The sequence below is a fragment of the Procambarus clarkii genome, chromosome 51, assembly GCF_040958095.1.
Source record: "Procambarus clarkii isolate CNS0578487 chromosome 51, FALCON_Pclarkii_2.0, whole genome shotgun sequence".
Taxonomy (NCBI): domain Eukaryota; kingdom Metazoa; phylum Arthropoda; class Malacostraca; order Decapoda; family Cambaridae; genus Procambarus; species Procambarus clarkii.
Genome location: NC_091200.1, coordinates 13,721,680 through 13,745,581, shown reverse-complemented (window position 1 = coordinate 13,745,581; position 23,902 = coordinate 13,721,680). Strand labels below are relative to the sequence as shown.

General features: G+C 45.5%; 1 protein-coding gene across 2 annotated transcripts in view; it reads right to left on the bottom strand.

Moving 5' to 3' along the window:
- The window catches only part of MetRS (methionyl-tRNA synthetase 1), a 118,169-nt gene that overhangs the window by 54,630 nt on the left and 39,637 nt on the right, over positions 1-23,902 (bottom strand). For both annotated transcript variants that reach the window (XM_045769157.2, XM_069304035.1), the window contains 4 exons: positions 22,139-22,255; positions 16,606-16,746; positions 9,333-9,494; positions 4,709-6,577 (listed from right to left, as the gene is read on the bottom strand). In XM_045769157.2, coding sequence (XP_045625113.2) covers positions 4,709-6,577; positions 9,333-9,494; positions 16,606-16,746; positions 22,139-22,255 — 2,289 coding nt within the window. The remainder of the gene's footprint in view (positions 1-4,708; positions 6,578-9,332; positions 9,495-16,605; positions 16,747-22,138; positions 22,256-23,902) is intronic.

Sequence of the window (23,902 nt, the reverse complement as noted above, 5' to 3'; positions counted from 1 at the left end):
ATGGTAGAGCACCGAGTGACCCTAACCCTCCGAAGCACAAACCAGACAGCCATGAACTCCCGAACCGTGCTGTTAGCCCGACGGACGGACAGACCCTACCACCCCCGGCCGACCTGGTGAGCACTGGTCACAAAGCCCCAGCCGAGAGATGACCCGTCTGTGAACACATCGAGCGAAGGCTCGGGGAGATGTCAAGGCACGGAACCCCAAAAACCCCAAAGAGGAAGCTGGTGACGCAGCACCAACACAAGATCCAGGAGGAACGAACCCAACGATTGCAAGAGAGGCCGAAGGGGAGTCTCTGAAAGAACCAAACAGATGCCGAAGCTAAACCCGACCCCGCGGGCAGACCAGCACGTCGAAGTTCAGACTCCCGAGCAACTGCTCGAGCAACTGCCGAGCAACCCGGGACCCCCCTCATGAACAGCCAAAGGCAACACTTCTGGAGGGAAAGACAAGGAGCAGCCCAAGAGCCCTAAACAAGACCCAGCCAGGTCCGAACCCGGGACGGAAATAGATGGAACGGCCTCCAGATCACCAGGAAACCAAACCCGACGATCTGGAAAGAACCATACCCCTGGCAAGCAGACAAGCGAACCGACTGGGAGCCCACACCAGCTAGTCATCGAGGTAGGCCAGACACCGAATCCCAAGCATACTCAGACAGGGCACAAAGATCCGGTAAAAATGCGTAAATACACCAAGTGCCAATTACAAAAAAGGGAAGGCAACAAAAACGGTAAGCCTGACGCCCCACCACCAACTGTGCCAGTCCCAGAAAACTGGAGAGGAACGTGCTAAGAATTGACCTAGAGGTCCAGGGCCACCCTCCAGGCACCTAGCCCCAACAGAAGCCGGTCAGGAGACAACAGTCTTCCGATGAGGGAATAGAATCCAGGGCGCAGACTGAAGAAGTCCAGAAGAACCGCAGATTCGACAGGCCCATGTCTGCATAGAGCAGAGGGGAACCCCAGAAGGATGCGGCGGATCGACCATGTCCAATGCACCCACTAAAATGACATGACGAAGTGCAGGGGAAGAAGCCCACCCCGCTAGCCCTGAACCCCCCCCCAAAGGGGGGGGGAAGCTGTCCACCGCCGCCACCAGAGGCCGAAAGACAACCAAAAGCGCCCATTAACTACGGGACCATGCAAGAGTCAGCAAAGCAAGCTGCTCCCCCAGCGCCCCGTCAACAGAGAAGGGAAGAAAAACGGAAGGGAACAGAGCCCCTTTCGAAAGAAAATGTATACATACACATATATACATATATATTATTTATATACACAGGTATGTTACACACACGTGCGTATGCACATACACATGTGCACACACACAGTGTACACAATGTACATGCACAGGTGTACACACACACACACACGAAAAGAATATTACAAGCCGCTGACCAGTGGACAGAGAGCACCACGCCGGCCAGGCGAAGAAGGCACAAAACTGCATCAAAAGGCCCACCTCAACAACAAAACCCCAAAGTCCCAGCAAGACCACAACACGTGCCAAGACCCAAAAAGATCAGTCTGCAAGCCAGAAAGACCCCGGAACCCCAGAAGGTAGAACCCGGTCACACACGAGGCAACAAAGCCCCCTAAGCCCACAAAGGGGGGCCCAAGAGGAAGAAACCTCCAGAACGAAACCAAAGAACCCAAAGGAATGCAGAATCGAACCAGGGAAAGCCCAAACCACCACATTTGCCGGCAGAGATACACCACAGAAAGGCAAAGCACAGCCCCCAGACAGAACCCCCAGGAAAACGGTCAAAACAGACCGAAACCGAGGGACAAGGTGTGGGAGCAAGCTTAACAGACAGGGACACTGAGCCCAAACCCAAGGGCCCAGACCCAAAACAGACAAAAACGGAAAACCCTGTGTAAAATCAACACTCAAACGTTCCCAGAGGAACAGGAAACGGGCAGAAAACACCAGAAAAGCAAAGAAACGACAACAGGAGAATAAAAAACCCTGAAAAAGGTGAAAAACTCACCCAAGACGCTCGCTCACACACCCAGGCGCATGTAAACAAACCGCAAGGCCGCCCTGGTGGCCACGCCGAGAAACCGGCAGAAGAAAATGGCCACCAGAACAGAGGGCTGTGACCGACGCAAAAGATACGAAAACACGCCAGCAAAAGTGGGAAGCAAGCAGACTGGATAGGCGAAAAACTCCGCCCAGAAGCAGAAAATCCAGGCAGGAGCAAACCGCCCCAGAACTGCTAGCAGGCATTCCCCACAGCCCCGGGAACCAGCAACAAAGGCCCCGGGGCAAAGCCGTCCTCCAAGCCCTCCGCCCGGGAAAAGGAAGAGTCCATGGGAAAGGCAGCAAGAAAGGGCCGCTGGTAAGACCCAGAAGCCTTGGCAGGAGGAATAGGCTCGAAAACCTCCGTCCCCAACTCGAACGGTGCAGCCCCCGAAAACTGCTCGAGTCTCGGCCCCAACTGAACCCTGCCCCGACCCCGAAACCCGCAGACGGTCCGGAGCCGGGAACAGGGAGGGAAAGGAGCGAACAGCACCTAACCAAAACAGGGCAGCCCCGGGGCATCCGAGTGGGAAACTAACCTAGCGTGTTGCAGCAACCTAACCTAGCTTACAACACGGATGCCGCCTGTACTCTGAACAGTAATAATATCAAGAGAGTACTGGAGAACAAGCAGAGAATCTCTCTCGCAAGACTCCGGGTCAAGGTGTCAGTGACCCAACAGGCATCATGACGGAGGTAAAAGTGATCACTGTCACCCGGAGACATGGGCACAGCAACCAACGATCCCGTACAAGACAGGTTGGAACCCGGAAGGCACATTCAATGGTCCACCGAGCCCCGACAGGGGTTTCCAGGGCCTGTAGGGGTAACAACTACGGGAAGCCCGGGCAAGGTGTTGCTAACCTGTTAAACACCCAAAAATAACAAGGGGGTATTGGGACAACACTGAAAACCCCTGCGACGTGTACAATCACGGGGGCCTAGCGGAGGGCCACCAAACACTACCAGTGGAACTATAGCCACACTAGGCAGACCCCCACCAGGCAAATGAAAATATAAACAAAAGAAAACCCCCACAAAAGTACACTGTCTCCATAGGCAACAGGAACCAGTTGCCGCTTAGGTGGCAGGTTGCGCAACACCTTGACGCCCTAACCAGCACAATACCAGTCACTTCCCAGGGCCAAACAAGAGCCCCAAGCCCCAGCTGGCCCCAAGGGCGAGGCAAATGCTGAGCAGCAAGAACCTCTATGGGAATGGTTCCCGAACACCCCAGGGAAGATAACCCTGTCACGCAGAGGCAGTACTCACAGGGAGCTTAGGGAAGGAAGCCCCTAAGTGCATGCAGCTCCAGCACAGATGAGGTGCTCCTGGCCACCGCACAACACAACACACAGCAGTGAACGCCACACAAGGCAAACACCGCCTAGGAAACTCGAGGCCAGAGAAGCGTCTATCCCGGTTGACATTAGCTTACGAACTTATGCTAGGCAGCCGGCGTGGTAGGTCCGGGGCTCCCTCCCTCCCCCCTCTCAGGGCAGGGAGGGCTGCGCGGACGATCGGCGCAGCAGCGAAGTGTGATGTTTGCTTGTTTCCTTGAGATTGTAGGGAGTTTCTATCTCTCTGTTTGGTTTTTTGTTTTAGTTTTTTACTATGTGGGGTTTGTTTTGTTATGCCTACATTTCTGGGTGCTAACCCTGGTTGATGGCAGTTAAGGAAAACCCCAACCACAAGGGGGTTTTCCAGGGCCATTGCTCCCTGAAACCTCTCTGAAGGGGCCAGGTTCTGGCGCTGGTCCCTGGAATGTCTGAACTCCTTAGCTAAAGTCCCAGTCTAATATAACATACATTAGCCCGATAAGCTCCAGGGAGCCGTAGGAGCTTCCCACAGAAAAGGCTGTTCTGGAAACTGGAACATGCTGGAGGGAGTGACAGGGAGACTTCTGACATGGATGAAAAATTTACTAACTGACAGACAGATGTATCTGACAGGATGAGTGTTACTAGCGGAGTACCACAGGATTCAGTTCTTGCACCAGTAATGTTAATCTTCTACATAAACGATCAACCAAAAGGAACACAGAATTATATGAACATGTTTGCACATGATGCTAAGTTACTGGGGAAGATAGGTGTCACAAACGATTATAATGAATTTAAACTGATCTAGATAAAATAAGTGCTTTGAGCGTCAAGTAGTAATTTGAATTCAATGTGAATAAATGCCATGTTATGGAATGTGGAATTGGAGAAAATAGACCACACACAACTGACAAATTATGTGGAAAGGAATTACAGAACACTAATAAAGAACAGGATCTAATTATTACAACACTAATAATTATGCAAAGTATCTCGCTCTAACAAGAATGTTGGACAAACTGGAAAAATCACTATCTGGATAGTGCTGATTGTAATAGACTGTCTCCCCCCAATAAACAAAATTAGGACTGGTTGTGCCAATGAATGCAAACAAATTCCAAAAAATTGATTTAACAAATTAACACTATTTCACATGTGAATTGCACTAATGAAAATTGTGACAAAATAATAATAAAAAGTAACAAACAATATGAAAGTTTGATGCACTGTGAGGGTCTCTCTAAACCCTCATTCATGATATCAGTTTGTATGCCTAGTAATACATTGTTTAAACAATAACGTAAACTAAGTTATCAAAAAGCTTTGCTATCAACATTCAGAATTTTACATTCTCTTACCTGCTCTTGGACAAGGCTCTCCAGACGGCATACTTCTGCTGGATTAACCGGCTTCTTTTCTGGCACAGCCTGACCAGCAAATTTCTTAGCTAGTTTCTGAATCATTTCATCATCAATGGGAGTGATGAGGGGTTTTGGTTCTTGGATGACATGCCCAGTAGAAAGAAATTGTGTAAATAAACTAGGAAGTCCCTGTAATTGTGGAGGCTTATTCAGAAAAACTTGGATGTGTTCTGCAGTGTTCGGCATGTAAGGACTCAAAATTACAGATACAAGAGCTACAATGTTGGCTGCAATAGCAGTCACTGTGGCTCCACGTTCCCTGTCTTCTGCTGATCTATCAGGCTTAATAAGTTTGTAGGGTTCATGTTCCTGAATGTATTGGTTCCCAATCCTTGTTATAGATAAGATATGCCTTAACCCATCTCGTTGACGATTATTTCCTAGAGCTGTTGCATACAACTGGAGCTCTTGATTAACTGCAACCATAACCCGAAAATCTGGTTCAGTAGGTTTGGCTGCTGGAATGGCCGATCCAAAAAATTTGAACACAAAAGACAGTGATCGATGGACAAAGTTTCCCAAGTTATTGAGAAGTTCACTGTTGTTCTTCGTTTGCAGATCAACCCAAGAAAAAGCCGTGTCATGAACCTCTGGTCTAAGATACAAAAGATAAAATCTCCAAACATCACTAGGAATCCCAGTGTCCATGACTTGGTCACCAAACACGCCCACACCTCGACTCTTTGAGAATTTGCCATCCTCATAGTTGAGATATTCAGTAGCAATCAGATTATTGACTATAGTCCAATTGTCACCACTTCCCAACTGGGTTGAAGGGAACACAACACCATGGAATGGAACATTGTCCTTAGCCATAAATTCATAGTACTGCACATGACTGGGGTTCTTCCACCATTTCTCCCATTGATCAGTATAACAGGCAGTAATGCTTAAATAACCGATAGGAGCATCAAACCAAACGTAGAATACTTTATCCCTGAAGCCATCTTTGGGAACTGGAGTACCCCACTTCAAATCACGAGTGATGCACCGAGTTTTGAGCCCATCTCTTATCCAAGAGTCACAGATAACTTTTGCATTATTTGTCCACTGCTTGGAAGTTGTTGCCAACCACGAACTTAAGTCAGGCTCAATTGATGGCAAGTCCAAAAAAAGATGGTTAGAAGACTTAACTTCAGGTAGACTAGAACAGAGCTTACATCGAGGTTTTACAAGCTCCATGGCATTAATTAACTTCCCACAGCCATCACACTGATCACCTCTAGCATCTTCATATCCACAGCCTGGATGAGGACATATACCCTCTACAAATCTGTCGGCTAGAAATCGTTCACATTTCTTGCAATAAAGCTGTTCCACCGACTCTTTAAAGATTTTGCCATTATTATCTAGCTTTGTGAAAATATCCTGAGCAATCTTTGTTTGCTGTTCTGTTGTTGTACGCCCAAAATAATCAAAGCTGATATTAAACCATTTGTAAACATCAGCATGGATGACGTGGTATTTATCACAAATTTGTTGTGGTGTGAGTCCTTCTGCAATAGCTTTGTTTTCCGTTGCTGTGCCATATTCATCTGTCCCACAAATATATAAAACATTATCACCTCGCAAACGACAAAACCTAGCAAAGCAGTCGGCTGAAAGGACGCAACCAATAATATTTCCAAGATGAGGTACATTATTAACGTAGGGAAGAGCGGAAGTAATAAGAATGTTGGTTTCTCCTTCGACAGGAAGCACAGGAGCTGGATTGGGTGTCCGCAGTGTGTTGGCAGAAGGATGTATCCAAGCTGACTGAGCTTCTATTAACTGTTCTCTTGATACTGCTGCACGTGCTGACTTATTCTGCAAGAAAAAATAAAACCAGCATTGAATGTAATGAAACACCATTTTCTGGGGGATGACCCGGGAGTCTCCCACGAGCTATACCGGGCAGATGTGTTTATATTAAACCATAGCAACAGTCAATTGATTGAGTTCTAAGTCTACTGGGGACCATGAGACAGAACCTGGCCCCCTAGAGGCACGAGGTGCAATGGCCTATAGACACCCTTGCGTGGTTGGAAGCAGTCTATATCTGCCATCTACCAGGTCAGGCACCCAGAAAGGTAGGAATCCCAAAACAAACTACAGCTGGTTAAAAATTGCAAACCAGAAGCAGAACGAGCAAGCAGAACTACCCAATCAGACAACAAGTAAACAAGCATGACATCACAACAGCCACCGCACCGCTGTCTGCACAACTCCCACCCACAGGGGAAGCCCCAGGCCCCTGTGCCTGCTACCCAATCCCATTTCAGTAACTGAATATAAACAAACGCCGACCAGAGGGAGAGCCTCTGGGTCTCGCCCAGAAAATGGCATTTCATTACATTCAACGCTGGTTTTCTGTGGAGAGCCCCTTCGATTCTCTGGAGCTACCTAACCAAAGATAAAGGAAAAGAGGGACTTAACCGGGAGGCAGCTGGCACTCACTCCTCAACTCAAGTCGAGATAACTGGCTGCAACCTGCGACCCACTACTACACAAACCCGAGAAGCACCCGGAACATTAACAGGGTACAGTGGCACCTCGACTTACTACTGCCCCAACTTACGATAATTCTGAGTTACGATAAAAATTTGACTGGAAAATGCAACTCGACTTACGATAGTGCCTTCGACTAATGATATTTGTTGATACACGTTCGGGTCAACCGAGCTCATGGTTCCCGGTCACACAGGCCAACCTGCCTCAGTTTACCAGAGTGACTTCTGGTAAACAGTTTACACGCTTAGTGACGATCATGCTTATAAGAAATTCTATTTTATTTTTGTGATTTTTTGTTATTTGAACATAAAACTGATTCTTATATATCATGCCATGAGTCCCAAGAAAGTCAGTGGTAAGGTTCAACATATGAAAACACATGTAAGGATGACCATAGAGCAAAAACAAGAGATCATTCGTAAATATGAAGATGGTGTGCGGGTTGCTGAACTAGTTAGGCAGTACAACAAATCTCAGTCAACGATATCCACCATACTTGCTAAGAAAAAGGATATTATGAGTGTTAAAATGGCAAATCGTGTATCAATAATCACGAAACATAGAACACAAATACTTGAGGATGTTGAACAGTTATTATTAATTTGGATACACAGCAAGGAGTTAGCGGGTGATAGAGTTTCAGAGGCCATCATTTGTGAAAGAGCAAGGAAATTGCATGAAGACCTTTTAAAGAAAACCCCTGGAACGAGTGATGCAGATACGAAAGAGTTTACGGCAAGCAGGGGATGGTTTGAGAAATTTAGAAAAAGAAGTGGCATTCATAGTGTTGTGAGCGCTGTGTGCTGCGAGCTGCCGGAGGAACTCAGCGAAGAACAGACCACCGAAGAGCTTCACAAGGAGCAGCAACAAGAGACAGCTGAGGAAATTTCTTCAGGGGAGGACGAAACAGTACAGAATGTCCCTTCCTCATTAATTAAGAAAATGTGTGCAGCATGAGAAGAAGTGCAAATGTTTGCAAAAACGACTCACCCAAATCACAGTGCAGTAGGCCATTGCCTTAACCTTTTTAATGACACTGTGATGCCTCACTACAGACAAAAATTAAAATGTATGGCAAAACAAAAGTCTATGGATAGGTTTTTAGCGAGACAGACAAGCAGTGAATCACAACCAAGTCCTAGTGGTATGTAGGCAAAACGTAGGAGTGTGTGTACCCCAGAGAAGTCATCACTGCCTGATGTTATAATGGAAGGGGACTCCCCTTCCAAACAGTAACACCTCTCCTCTTCCTCCCCCCTCCTTAACATCTCCCTAGGTAAACTAGGGAGACAAAACACCAAGGTACCCAAAGGGCAGCCAAAAAACCGAGCAGTTAAATGGACCCACAGAGGCAGATCCCAAGGAACCTGTGGAAGGTAACCCCCAAGCTCCAAGGGCAGTACTGTACTTACAGGGCACCTAGGGAAGGTAACCCTAGGCACATGCAGCCCGAGTACTGAAGAGTAACTCCTGGCTCTCGCACCTCTGGAGAACAGCTGCCACACACACGGCACAGCGCCGCAAAAGTTTGGAGCCAGAGCACACAACCGCTGCCTATAGCATCAGCCTCAAGAACTGGGGTGTAGTTCTTGAGGCTGACTCCCCCTTTCCCCTTCCTCCTTCCAGGAAGGGTGGAAACTGCACAGACGGCGGCGCAACAACGGGTGACATCATACTAGTTTGCTCGTCTTTGTTTGGGGAGTTCTATCCACTTGTTCGGCTTTTGGTAGCAATATTTTCTCCAGAATAGGGGTTTGTTTCGAGACGCTTACCTTTCTGGGTGCCTGACCCAGTCGATGGCAGACATAGAATGCTTCCAACCATACGGGGGCTTCTATAGTCCATTGCTCCCCTTGCCTCTCTGAGGGGGGCCAGGTTCTGGCTCGTGGTCTCCAGTAGGCCCAAAGAATGTCAGACTTTGGCATCAGTCATACAAATGACTGATGCAAAAGTCTGACGTTAGCATATCAGCCTGGATAGCTTCGGGGCTCCCCCCAGAAAAAATTATTTAATATTTCAACAATATCACAACACTTTGTTACTATCTTATAACATGTTTTCATGATTTTACCTGTTCAGGTGGAGTTGATGCTGAGGAACTTGTTAATGGAGTGGTTGATGGAGAGCTTTTGAGAAGGGCAAGGGTAGACTGGACTGGATTATACGGAATGGGACCTTTAGCTATCCATGTCTTGAGGAAACTCTCACTTTTATACCATGATGAGACACACTCCTGAAAAGATGGTACTTTTTAATTCCCTTCACCTGTGTTGAATGCAAAGACATTTACAAATAGAATTATAGGTAGTGATACAGGGATTCATATCCTACAATTTCCACATTTTTTAAATATAAAATTTTAAACTCTATATGAAGACACTGTTTACTGAAGTAAACAAGTCTGTAAATACCATATAATATAACAAAGATCAAATGTCAGCTCATAATATCTCGTGGCACATTATATTATAGAAAACCTGTCACCTTCATTTTGTGCCTCCTCACATAACTCTCAAGGTTGGCTTATTCACACTCCTTACACCGTTACCTTGTGATGTTTTTGAGGCTCAATGTCCCTGTGGCCCGGTCCTCGGCCTGGCCTCGTTGCTGGACTGGTCAACCAGGCTGCTGGACACGGCTGCTCGCAGCCTGATGTATGAATCACAGCCTGGTTGATCAGGTATCCTTTGGAGGTGTTTATCAAGTTCTCTCTTGAACACTGTGTGTGTACAAGTTTTCTATTTGGCAATGTCTCTCAATGTGCCTGCACACATGGCGCACTCTGTCCTGCTTTATGTAAAGCTGTTCCCTGCACATCTAGACAGTGGCATGTAATATACTCCCTTGCTGCAATCCTGTCTGGCCCCATAATATTTTTTTTCACCCAACAATGCTGTGCTTCAAATGATGCACAGCATTGTTGGAGTTGCATGACCACATTGATGCAAAAGGTTTTCAGTGAGATTTGTTTGCAGTTACCATCGTATGTAATGATGAGTGATCATTGGAAGTTCAACTGTCCTGGACAAAGCCCTCAAAAGTAACGCAGATAATGGAGACTAGGTCGGCCGAGCGGACAGCACGCTGGACTTGTGATCCTGTGGTCCTGGATTCGATCCCAGAAGCCGGCGAGAAACAATGGGCAGAGTTTCTTTCACCCTTGCCCCTGTTACCTAGCAGTAAAATAGGTACCTGGGTGTTAGTTAGCTGTCACAGGCTGCTTCCTGGGGGTGAAGGCCTGGTCGAGGACCGGGCCGCGGGGACACTAAAGCCTCAAAATCATTTCAAGATAACCTCAAGATAACCACCCGTTGTGGGTACTCGCACTGCAATATCAGTTTACCCGACATCTGTTCTTGGATTAACGCAATTTTTATTAAGCTTCCAATCTCTGTATCTCTCCCCCGCATATCTAATAATTCAGCTAGTTAGTGACCAGACCACTCTTCTAAAACAATCTCCAACCCGAGGTTGTCAAGTCAGGGAGTAATAATAGTTAATAGGTTTTGTATAAATTTATTTAAAAGATTTATTTATATAGATTATCTTGATTATCTGAATACTGTTAAACCGGATAACGGGGCCATCCGGACAAAATCACATCCAGATAGTTTTATGTCCATATCAGGATGTACGTCCATAGAATCTGGATAATTCGGAGGTTTGTCCAGGTACAAGTATACAGGCAGAGCTTAAATAAAATCCAGATAACTTTTTACCAGCTTGTCCATATCCGGACTGAAATCCGGAACCTGAGATTTTTACTGAAAACTTTCTACCAACTTGTCCATATCCGGACTGAAATCCGGAACCCAAGATTTTTACAGAAACGGAAGTCAAGCATCGGGCCATACTCTATTAATCCTGTATGGCTGTGGCTCAAGACGCATGGTATAGGTGGTGTTGGGGTGGGGTGGTTTCAAAGTAGGGGGTGTCGAGAGAGTGTGGGGAGAGTCGGGAGGAACTGCCTAGTGGATATGGGAGCATGTGGAGGGACCTATAATCTGTATTGTATACAATAACCAATAATTATTTTAGAACAATTCATCACAGTAAAAACTAAAGAAATAGTATCTAATATTATACAAATACAAATTTCTTAAAACTATGTGCACAGGCTGACTGTAACAAGATTCATCTTGGCCTCTCCCTCACTTCCAATTACCATTCTCTCCTCTCTACTTCTTCCTCCCCCGCTTTCTCTTCTTCCCTTTCTCCTTCCCTTCCTGACGTGCCCTGTCCTCCACGGATATTGGTGCCATTTGCCTGTCCCCTTCTTGGACAGTCGAGGATGTAGTTTACTGCTGTGTTGAATTACAGAGAGTTAAAGGGAGTTGAATTACACTCTTCCCCTCTCAGGGTTGAGCCAGAAGTCCTTTTTTTCCAGTTTTCATGAGAAAAACTCGCCTCTTGGATTTTGTACATCCTCATTGGCAGAGAATGCCAGGACCAATGCCTAGTTCAAATTGATTGGATATAGGCCTAGAGAGGGTAGAGTTTTCTAGGGCAGGAAAGCCTGAGAGGTGGAGCCAGGACTCCACCTTGAAGGTGGAGTCCTTCCACCAAAACAAAAGTATATCACCAAAACATAAACAAAACCAGTATGGTTAGTGTGATCTTGGGGGGTGCTGAGAGAGGGTGGGTGATCAACCAGGAGGCCACAAACACCGGTTATAGAAGCAGAATAAAGGTATTTGTCCAAGTTCCCTGAACAAGTATTCCTGGATGGCCCCAAAGGAACCAGAACAGGCGGCCAAAGCCCGACCCGACCCAGCGGGTAGACCAGCATGGCGGAGTTCAAACTCCCCCACAATTGCTCGAGCAACCTCCGAGTGACCCGGGACCCCCCCTCAGGAACAGCTGAAGGCAAGACTGCAGCCGCAGCAATGCCGCAGGAGGAAGAGACACGGAAGCTGTCCAAGAGTTCAAACGAGGCCCAGCCAAGTTCGAACCTGGGACAGAACCAAATAGGACTACTTCAGTTCACCAGGAACCCGAACCCGGTGACCTGGGAAAGAATCAAATCTCTGGTGAGCAGACAAGCAGATTTGCTAGGAGCCCACACCAACCTGTCGACGAGGTACACCAAAACCCAAACCCCTAGCAGACTCAGACAGGACACCACGACCCGAGTAAGATGCGTGAAAACGCGAGGTGCCAGATTCAGGCCAAATGGAAGGCAACAAAAGCAGCAAGTACTCCACCCCACCACGAAACCTAACCAGTCCCTTAACTGCGGATGAATCGGAACATACTAATAAGCATACCGGAGGTCCAGAGACACCGTCTAACTACCCAGCTCCAAAAGTAGTCGGACCTGGGACAGAGTGGTCATCCGAAAGGAGGGTCAAGGAATCCAGCGGTTCAGACGGGCCTAGTCCAGAATGCACCGAAGATCTGCATGGTCCTTTTTCGGCATTAGAAACAAGCGAGAAACCCACTTGAGGGACGAGGTTGTTTCGACCATGCCCAAGCGCACCCATTCCAACTGAGCAAAAGGGAAAAAGCCTGCCCCACCAGCCTAGAGGAGGAGCGGTCCAATGCCACCACAGGCCGGAAGACACGACCCGGAATGCCCACAAATTGTGGGACCAAGCGTGGACACACAGAGCCAGCTTCCCCACCAATGCCCCGTCAATAGGGCGACCCGAGAAAGGGCCGGCTGACGTGCAGAGCGAGAACTGCGCCGACCAGACGACAACAACTCCAAAGGAAGCCTGACACGACTCTTCCAAGAGACCCGAGAACAACCCCGGAGAACCAACAAATCCGAATGAGGACGGCAACTAACCAAGGCCGCTTGCAAAAACTGAGTAACAGCCCCTTCCACAAACAACTACAGACAAAAGGGGCAATAAAAATCTAAGAACCAGGGCCCAAGCGGATTCCAAGAAGAGTGCGAGGACAGCCCGACAACATACGAGGCGAGGCAAAAAGCAAGACCCCCCCTCCCAGAGGATCGACACAAACAGCTTCAAGAGAGCACCTGCTGCTCTGGTGGCCGAGGCTAGTGCCCCAGACGACGGCCTTGCACTCAACTCCTCCACATCCTCCGCAAGACAGTCCAAGGACACCTCGAGAAGGGAAAAATTGATGAGCAAGACTGAGACCAAATGCCTTCGAGTGCAAAAAATCCTTAGCCACCAGGGCAGTCGAAAGGGAGGGAACCTGTGAGTGCAGCTGTGGAAGGCCAATATTAAGAGGAAGCACAGGAGAGAAAAGGCATGCATTGAGGTGCTCAAAATCGCCCCCTAGTAAACCTGTAGAAGAATAGTAACCTCCTGCCATTCAAGCATGCGGGTCCGACAAAACCCGTGCCACGCACCCCTGAGAAAAGAAAGGGCAGTCTGCCAGCCAGGAATACTCCGGAACCTCGTAACCCAATACGGGGAAGAAAAACCGAGTTCAAACAAGGTCAGATTCATCACAGAGGCAAAATCCGGGTCACACAGGAGGTACACAGCAAGAGCCTCCGAACCTCCTTAGGTGAGATGCAGGAGGAAGAAAACCTCCAGAAAGAGGGAGCCGTAGAACCCAAAGGAACCTGGATCCGAACCCAGGGGAGGGGGGGGGAACCGACCTTAAATCAAATTCGTACAGCAGATCCCTGTAATAGCAGACCCTGCGACAAGGGTACCAAAACCCCAACCAGGATTAAAAGGTGGGGGGGTCCAAAAACCCATAGACCAATGCAGCCCCGGGAGACTCCAAACCAGGCCCCAAGGAGCCGTCCTCCATGCCCTCCACCCCTGAAGAAAAGGAGTCCAAGGGAAAGGCAGCCTACTGGGAATACCCAGAAGCCTTGGCCGGACGACTAGGCTTGAATGCCTCCATCTCTGTCTCGAATGGGGCAGCCCCCAGAGCCGCCCAAGTCTCATCACCATCTAAATCCTGCCCCAACTTCAAAAGCCTCAGAAGTTTAGGGGCTAGCAGCACAGGGAAGGGGGTAAAAGGAGCAGGGTGAACCACGCCTACCGGGCAAGGACCAGAAGGCTTGGACTGAACCAAGGTCAAAGCGACTTAACTCCCCCAGGTCCGGGTCCCTAAAACAAGAACAGGGCAGCCCCGGGAGATCCGAGCAACCAACCTAGCACTTTGCAACAGCCTATACCTACTATGCAACACACATGCCGGCTGACCCCCTAAGAACATCCGAAGAAGAATGAGTAAACTGAAGAACAAGCAGGGAACAGGTCTCGCAAGACCAGGGTCGAAGGTGTCATCGACCCAACAGGCAACATGACTGAGGCAAAATAGGTGATCGTCACCCTGAGATAAGGGCAACGAACAAACCTCAAACTCGCACACAGCGAGATAGGACCATCTCGTAAAGTGAGATACTATGACCATTGGTCAACAAAGCACCAACAAGAGATTCCAGGGGCCCTTATTGGGAGCATCCCAACGGGAAACCCCAGCAATGGTGCTGCAAAGCCGGTTAAGCCCGAATGGTAATAGCAATACGACAACAAGGGAAAAACAGGGCAAACCAAAACCCTGTGAAGTGTGCAGGCACGGGGGGAGGGGGCCTAGAGGAAGGCTACTAAAAATAACCTAGGTCAGACAAATTGTAAGCCAGGCAGACCCCCCCCCCAGGCAAGAAAAACAAAAAGAAAAGAAAAACCCCACAATAGCACAACAAAAACAGAGGGGACAGAAAAATACGGCCGCCACTAGGTAGGCGAGCTGCGCAGCACCTTGAACCCCAACCAGCAACAAAAACACTTCCTACCCGGGGCCAAACAAAGGCCTTGAAACCCCAGTTGACCCCAAGGGCAGGGTCACCACCAAGCAGCAGAAACCTCTATGGAAGTAAGATCCCTTAGGTCCCATGGAAGATAACCCTGGAGCCCAACGGTAGTACTTACAGGGTGCTTAGGAAAGAAAGCCCCAAATGCATGCAGACCCAGTACACTAATTTCCACTAAATACTCCCAAAATCATGGGGGTTTCCCTGGGCCATTGCTCCCTGCGCCTCTGAGGGAGGCCCAGGTTCTGGCTCGTGGTCCCTGGTAGGCAGAACTCCAATCGACTGAAGACCCAGACTAATATAGGTAATATCAGTCTATCAGTCCAATAGCTCCAGGGAGCTGACGGAGCTCCCCACAGAAAATACTATATTGGGAACAGTATTTTTGGTACTGAAAAAAGAACAGTACACGTACTGAAAAAATACTGTTTTCAGCACACCACGGGAATGTCATTATAAAAGGTGCACAGTGCAGGGGTTAAAGTATCTATAGTGAAACAATAATGTATTGTTACGTACTTTTGTTTCGACTACTTATCCAGACATGACTACATATCCAATCACAATTGGGCCCAAGGAATATGGAAGGGAGGATGTTGAGTATACATTAGTAAATTTCTAATCAAGAATAATTGGGTGTTATTTCAAAGGAGATCTATTATATGGAGATCTATTATTATATATATCATCTATTATATTCTAAGGCAATTATTATATGCGTGAAATTAAAGTAACATTTTATTTGCTGGAAAATACTGAGTAAAAGCCTAATGAGGTCTGATAGTATTTGTGGAGCGGTGTTGCCGTAATGTCATCGAATTTTATAGTGTTACCACATAGTAACAGCTATTCTATTATTTGGTCCTAAGCCAGTGTACCATTATTTTCAGTAATGGTTTATATTCTTTTATATAGTGTTTTTATTAATTGCCATCTTCACCCTCTATATTGTTTGCTTGAGGCTCGCTTTGAACATTGAGCACGATTAAGAAAACTTTATGCTTAGGCTGTTCACCACTGAAATGTAATTATCTGCCAGTAAGTGAAGTACAGGTACTGTAGTAGCTGGATTGGCGATCAAGGCTACGGAATTTTGTGGTGGGTAAATCAGCAGCTAGGAGCCCCGATCAGTGCCAGTGCCTGCAGAGATTGGAGACCTAAGAGCAGCTGGTTTTACTCCACTCCTTACAGGATACGAGACTGAGTGAAGGACACTCTTCTTAAGTGACTGAGGTATTCCTTTACATAGATATTGGCACGGTGGGAGGTTATCTTGAGATGATTTTGGGGCTTAGCATCCCGTGGCCCGGTCCTTGACCAGGCCTACTTTTTGTTACACCCCCCCTGGAAGCAAGCAGCCTGTAGCAGCTGTCTAACTTACAGGTACCTATTTACTGCTAGGTAACAAGGGCATCAGGGTGAAAGAAACTGCCATTTGTTTCTTCCTCCACCGGGGATAGAACTCAGAATCTCAGGACTACGAATCCAAAGCTCTGTCCACTCAACTGTTAGGCCTCTCAAGTCAGGAGGGGCCAAAGCCTGTGATCACCACAATATGTAAATAAATTCATACCATTTAAGCATGTTTACTTACCTTGTAGTGTGACTGTTCCTTCAGAGTTTTGATAAAAGCCAAGAGGGATGGGTGATGCTCTTGAAGGAAGGTCTGACTTTCTGCCTCACTTATCAGCGGCAACAATGATGAGAAAAATACCACAGATGTTGCACTTAAGCCCTATAAATGAGAAAATATATGTACGACTTTATTGTGTTGAAACAAAATTTTTATTTAGGGCTACTGAGAAAGTAAATGACTTAGAAACCAATCATTTTTTTTTTCATTAGTTGGCTTCTGGTAACAATTAACACTGGGCAATATTATATGATGGACTAGCTTGAAGAAAAAACCAGCATTGAATGTAATGAAAGGCCATTTTCTGGGCTTCAGGGAGCCCAGAGGCTCCCTGAAGGCCTCTGAAGGAATGAATGTAATTAATGTCTCCCCCCCCCCCCCAGGGGACAGGGGAAGCCAGCCTGGGTAAGTCACCATCCAGTTCTTTGAATGAAGAAAACCGCTAACCAGAGGGAGGGAGGGAGGATGTCAACAGTGCCACGTACAATGGAAGACGGCAAGACCACAAAAAAAAGTCCAACTTTGGAAGTACATAAAGCCATAGAAATGAAATGGCGACGACCGTCCCCTCTGTAGAAAAGGAACAAAGTGCAACAGGCTGGCCACCCGGATGTTAGACACTTCAGCATTCACTTGATTTAACGACCTCTTATTCAGCATTCCAGCTGTTTTATCGACCGGTATCTGGAGCCTTATATACCAGTCTTGTGGTCAATAAAGCCATAGGTCAGTATTTGGACTTAGCTTGTGTTATGATCTCAGCCTACAGGAGAAACGAGTCTCCCCCTTGAGAGTTATTCAGCAAGCCTGACCTGATTAGAAGGTCTAGCAAATATTGAGGTGATAACACATATGTAAAATAGCTGGTTGGATATGATGAACAATTTAAGATTATGGGCAGTGAAGAAGAAAACAGATACATGACTGGCTAGGAGATGTGGACATTTTGCTGGAAGCGTGAGGCTCGCTTCTGGAGGGGCTTTGACCTCACTTGAGGCCAGACATCGCAGGGGGAAAGCCGCGCTCCGTTGAGCTCCCATCAGAAGGGAACCCCTAGTGATATATCTCGAAGAGAAGAGAAGTGTGCAGACGTGCCAGCTGTGGAATCGAGCTAGGGACGTGTGGTCTCAAGTCCCGGGCGATGAGAAGTGTTTATTAAACCGCCCAGAGGCATTATCGTGGGCCGTGGCAGCGCCCTGACCAAGCTTCATCAGAGGGAGGAGCGCCCTCGACTAGACAATCTGTGGTTTGTCTTTGGGGAAGAAGTTGCTGAGAACTTCGAAGCCAGCACAGATGAAGTAGTTGATGAGACTCCAAGGTAGTGGAGCAGAGGACCTCGAGCTGTGAGGAGAAGCAGTGAAGAGGAGTGTCACATGCTTCTGTAGAGGTGGTGAAGCACCATAGTTGCTCGAGAGAACTTCATGGTGTAGCAGCCCAGAGAGCTGTGGAGGAACCTAGCAGAAGGGTGAAGCACCGTGGTTGCTCAAGGAAACTTCATGATAGCAGCCTGGAGGAGCTGCAGAGGATCCTGGTAGTTAAGCCCAGAAGAACCTAAAGATATCAGGGTAGTGAACTTCCAGAGGTGGAAGGGAAGTTCTGGTGGATTACTTATAGGGAGTTGATAGTGTTTGGTTGTCATTAGCGTGCAAGACGCAGTGAGAGGTGAGTGACTGTTTGCATTCTTATGTCAAGGAGTGTTTTATACTGAAGTTTAGAGTTACAGTCGTAGGCTGGATTACCTACAGATGTATGTGTTCTAGGACTGATAGAGTGATCGATTGATCATTGTTGTGTATCAAGGAACATTTATACTGATATATGTTATTGCATTCACATGCTGATTTTCCTTGTACAAGTTTGTTTATATATATATATATATATATATATATATATATATATATATATATATATATATATATATATATATATATATATATATATATATATATATATATATATATATATATATATATATATATATATATATATATATATATATATATATATATATATATATATATATATATATATATATATATATATATATATATATATATATATATATATATATATATATATATATATATATATATATATATATATATATATATATATATATATATATATATATATATATATATATATATATATATATATATATATATATATATATATATATATATATATATATATATATATATATATATATATATATATATATATATATATATATATATATATATATATATATAAAACCTATAGAGATAGGTTAGGTTAGGTAGGGTTGGTTAGGTTCGGTCATATATCTACGTTAATTTTAACTCCAATAAATAAAAATTGACCTCATACATAATGAAATGGGCAGCTTTATCATTTCATAAGAAAAAAATTATAGAAAATATATTAATTCAGGAAAACTTGGCTTATTAGGCAAATCGGGCCTTGCATTGTAGGCTGAAAAGTGAGTTCTGGCTACTAGGTACGAGAGAGAGAGATATATATATATATATATATATATATATATATATATATATATATAAAACCTATAGAGATAGGTTAGGTTAGGTAGGGTTGGTTAGGTTCGGTCATATATCTACGTTAATTTTAACTCCAATAAATAAAAATTGACCTCATACATAATGAAATGGGCAGCTTTATCATTTCATAAGAAAAAAATTATAGAAAATATATTAATTCAGGAAAACTTGGCTTATTAGGCAAATCGGGCCTTGCATTGTAGGCTGAAAAGTGAGTTCTGGCTACTAGGTACGACATATATATATATATATATATATATATATATACTCTTGTTGATAAGGCAACAGTGTAGTATAAGACTTGATCTACTTGAAAAGGTAGATAGTATCAGGTGGTGAACCAGGAGATAGGATACCACTTGATAAGCTGATGATAGTTCTGATGATGTTGGAGTGCAACCTGATTGTAATATTATAGAGTATAGGATTCATTATTATTATGTGTGTGTATGTATCGTGTATGTGCTTTGTCCAGTAAATGTATTCAAATTTGCTGGTATTTGACCTTGTCCTAGTGAGGCTTCCCATGAAATAGTACAGAAGAGAGAGAGAGAGAGAGAGAGAGAGAGAAAGAACCAAGAATCACTGCTGTGGACAGGGTAGAAGGTAATACTAGTAAGTCAAAGGGGATTGAGGAGATCATATCACATAAGGAGAGAGTGGGGAGTCACAGCGGCTCGAGTGGGTGTGTGCACGTGACAACGAGGCTAAGTATTGGAGCCGCATCCCCTAAACGTGTGACGTTGAGCCCCTCTCCAAGAGCCAGAAACGCCCAGGGTGATCTCCTGGTAAAGTATAAACACTCTACCGAGTTGTGGGTTGGGTTGTCCATAGAGAAGGATCAACGACACGACAACACCACCAACCCACAAGACTATAATACTTGGCACCGGCGCGCCCTCACATTGTAAGCGGCTACTGACCTCGATTGTCCAACCAGTCAAGTCTCAAAACCAACTAAACCCTGCCTCGACTCCGAAGCCCTCATACGCTTCAGAGCCAGAAACAGGAGGGGAAAAGACCAGAACAAACCACAGCAGGGAAAGGACCAGGTGACGTGGACTGAACCAAAGTTGAAGTGACTAACACCCCCAAGTCCGAGTTCCTACAACCAAAAACGGGGCAGTCTTGGGGGTTTCTGGGTCAGCAACCAACCTAGTGTGCTGCAGCAACCTAAAGCGAGCATGCAATGCCTGAGCTGCCTGCACCCAAATAGTGGCATCAGTGGACTGGGTATACTGAGTCACAAACAAGCAACAAAACTCGCAGGACTCTGGGTCGAAGGTGTCACCAACCCAGCAGGCAGCATGACAGAGGCAGAAACAGTGAATGTCACCCGGAGACAAGGGGACCGAGCAACCGTCAAACTTCTCAAGGCAAATCCTCAAAGGCGAGAAGAGACCCAGGGGTCATATCCATTGGACTCGAGGGCCCCTGTGGGTTTTCCCAGGGTCCTTAGACAGAACTCACGCTAAGGGAAGCCCAGGCAGGGTATTGCTAACTGGTGCTCAAAGTTACCAACAAAACTGCTAAAGCTGCCCCCCCCTCCCCCCGGGACATGTACACTCACAGGGGGACCACCAAGATACAATAAGGTGAGGCTAAAATCAAAAGGCAGACCCCTCACCCAGCAAGAAACCAATTAGAAAAATAAAAACCTAGCAAGAAGACAACGTACCCAGGTGGAACAGAGCTGGCTGCTATGAGAGGTGACATCTAGCTGCACAGTACCTTGAGCCCCAATCAGTGACGAATAGTAACCCCCTACCCAGAGGCAAACGGGGGTGAATAAAACATCCCAGCTGACTCCAAGGACGGCCAATCACCGAGCAGCAAAAGACCTTGCGGAGGTAGCCCCAAGGTAACTTGTGAAAGATAGCCCCAAGCCCCAAAGGCAGTATTTGCTAGGCACTTAGGGAAGGTGACCCTAGGCACATGCAACCAGAGTACTGGTGAATATATTCCTGGCTTGCACACCATGCGTATACAAATATACTATCAGCTGGTCAACAACTTGACCAAAAATGGTCAAATTTGACCATCAAGAACAGCCCCACACCACAAGGCACTGGACTGAAAATTGGGAGCCAGAGTCGCACAACCTTGCCAGCCTCACATCAGCCACAGAACTGGGGTGTGGATAGCCAGTGAAGGGGTCTGGGGCTCCCCTCTTTCCCCCTCCCGGGGAGGAGGAGCTGTGTAGACTGCGACGAGGTGATGTTAGGCTTTTTGGCTCGTTTTCATTTGGGAAGTTCTGTCCACTTGTTCGGCTTTCAGAAGCAATTTCTTCACCAGAATAGGGGTTTGTTTTAGGGCGCTTACTTTTCTGGGTGACTGACCTGGTTGATGGTCCCCGGTAGGCCTAGAACTCCATGCCCATTGACTGAAGCCAGGGGTCTAATACATTCATATCAACCTGGTTAGCTCCGGAGAGCCGGAGGGGATGATTTGAAAATCCCCAAGAAAAGAAGCTAGCTACAGTATTTAATTTTTTTAAGTTTTATCTTAATATGCTCTCTTTCACTAGAAAATTTAACTACAAATGGAGGAAAATATCACAGATTTTTTTAAAGTCATATTTGTGAAATGTGAGCAAATTTTATTGTGTATTAACTTTCTTACTGGAAACTGATAATAGGAGACTTTTCCTTCCTTTTCCTTAACTTAAAATTTAAGTAACAAGGAAAACTGTTTTTTCAGCAATAATATATTTAATATAGTTACCATGACAAAACCTTATTTACCTAACAAAATTAAATCCAATTTGCTTATTATATTACTGATGTTTTTTGAAGACCAAATATGCCTTTAATCATATGATTTCAACATACCTTATGACCCCTTACTGGCCTTCACTGAATTTTCCAATGTGCAATGAAAATCTGAACACAAACACAGTTTATGAACAAATAAATCATATTTGAATATCAAACCACTTAGTAGTTAATAAAACACACCTGGGCACTGAGATGGTTGGATGCACAAAGACTGGTCAATAAGGAGTCCAAGGCAGCTCGCAGAGACTTGTCCTCCTTACCTCCAGCAACAGATATTAGGTAAGGCACTAAAACAGGCTGAAAAACACAAGTCACTCCATGAACTTAGCAAGATTAATTTTGGTATAATAATAATATAAAAAATTATGAAAGATTGCATGAACAATTCATAAACACTATTTACACAAGCATGTTTAGAAAATCTAATTGGTCAATTAGACATGTCACTTATGACTTCAAGAAAGGCCCATAAATATCTTTAAGTAGCATGATGATACCCAGCTAAGTTTCAAACTACCGGTATTATAACATTAACTACTGAAAGCCCTCCATTATCGGGATCTCCATTCTCCAAATTATCTGATTTTCCATACTGTAGAAGTTTGCTAATCCGGAGTCTGCTGATCCGGAAAACAGGCTAGTCCGGCAAAAATAGCCTCCAGATAATCTTATATTCATATCCAGATGGTATGTCCATAGAATCCAGATGACCAGAGAATTGTCCGCATCAAAGTACTGTAAACTGATAGTGTTTTAACACTTTGTGCGGATCAGGACATCACCTGGAGTCCTGTTTCGCCTACCCGCTTCCCCGATGTGGACATAAAATGATGTCCTGAAAAAAATATTTGTATAAAATTCAATTTTAATCCGATTTACTTTGGGTTTGTTTCAAACTGCGCGCCATGAGGCTCTCTTTCTCACCACTAGGCTGCATGGTACAATAAGTTCATGAAAGGTGTGGACCACTTCGATCAAATGGTATTACCATTTTACCAGGAAAACTCACAAGTGGACCTAAAAGATAACGTTTTATTTCCTGCAAATGGCTTTGCATAATGCCTTTGTTTTGTACAAATACAACACAACTGATCAAAAAAAGCTAACAATGCTACAGTTCCACGAGGTGGCAATTTGGGCCCTATTGTGCTGGGACCCGGAAGATTGGCCTCAAACAGCAACAGTATCTCAACACTTGCGGCACGCTCCAGACATAAATGATGACACAGGTCCTGCCTATGCTGACGCCATACAAACTCCTGGACCATCTGGTGTGAGGCGGCCCTTGTTCACTTCAACACCTCAAGCTGAAGCAGCAACCAAATCAGAACCCGAGATGTCTGGCACACTGCCATTTGACGAGACGGTTTTGTCAGATGACTCTGACTCAAATGTTGAACCTCCAGCGATTCAGTTGATTCTGAAAATCGCATGAACTACAAACTGAAACGAGTATTTTGATACCAGAATGAACACTGTATCACATAAACTGCCATAAGTAGACTCGAACCTACATAGATTTTTCTTGGGTGTAGCGTGTGTCTGCATGAGTGTCCCAAACGGGTTGCAGATGGGTGACTTTAGCCGTTTATACTGGTAATGTATTTTGTATTTTGATACCAGAATGAACACTATCACAAACTGCCATAAGTAGACTCGAACCTTCATAGATTTTTTTTTGGGTGTAGCGTGTGTCTGCATGAGTGTCCCAAACGGGTTGCAGATGGGTGACTTTAGCCGTTTATACTGGTAATGCTTCCCCCATATCATGTATTATATGCATATGTCTGTTTAGGGAATTTTATTCCGATCAATGTACAACCAAAAATAACTGTGTGCAACAAGTATAACCTTGGCAAACATAACAAAAGTAAAAACATTTCGTGTGTGTTTGACGCTCACTGATATGTTCCAGCGTTGTTTTATATTTGGCGCTATTCTATC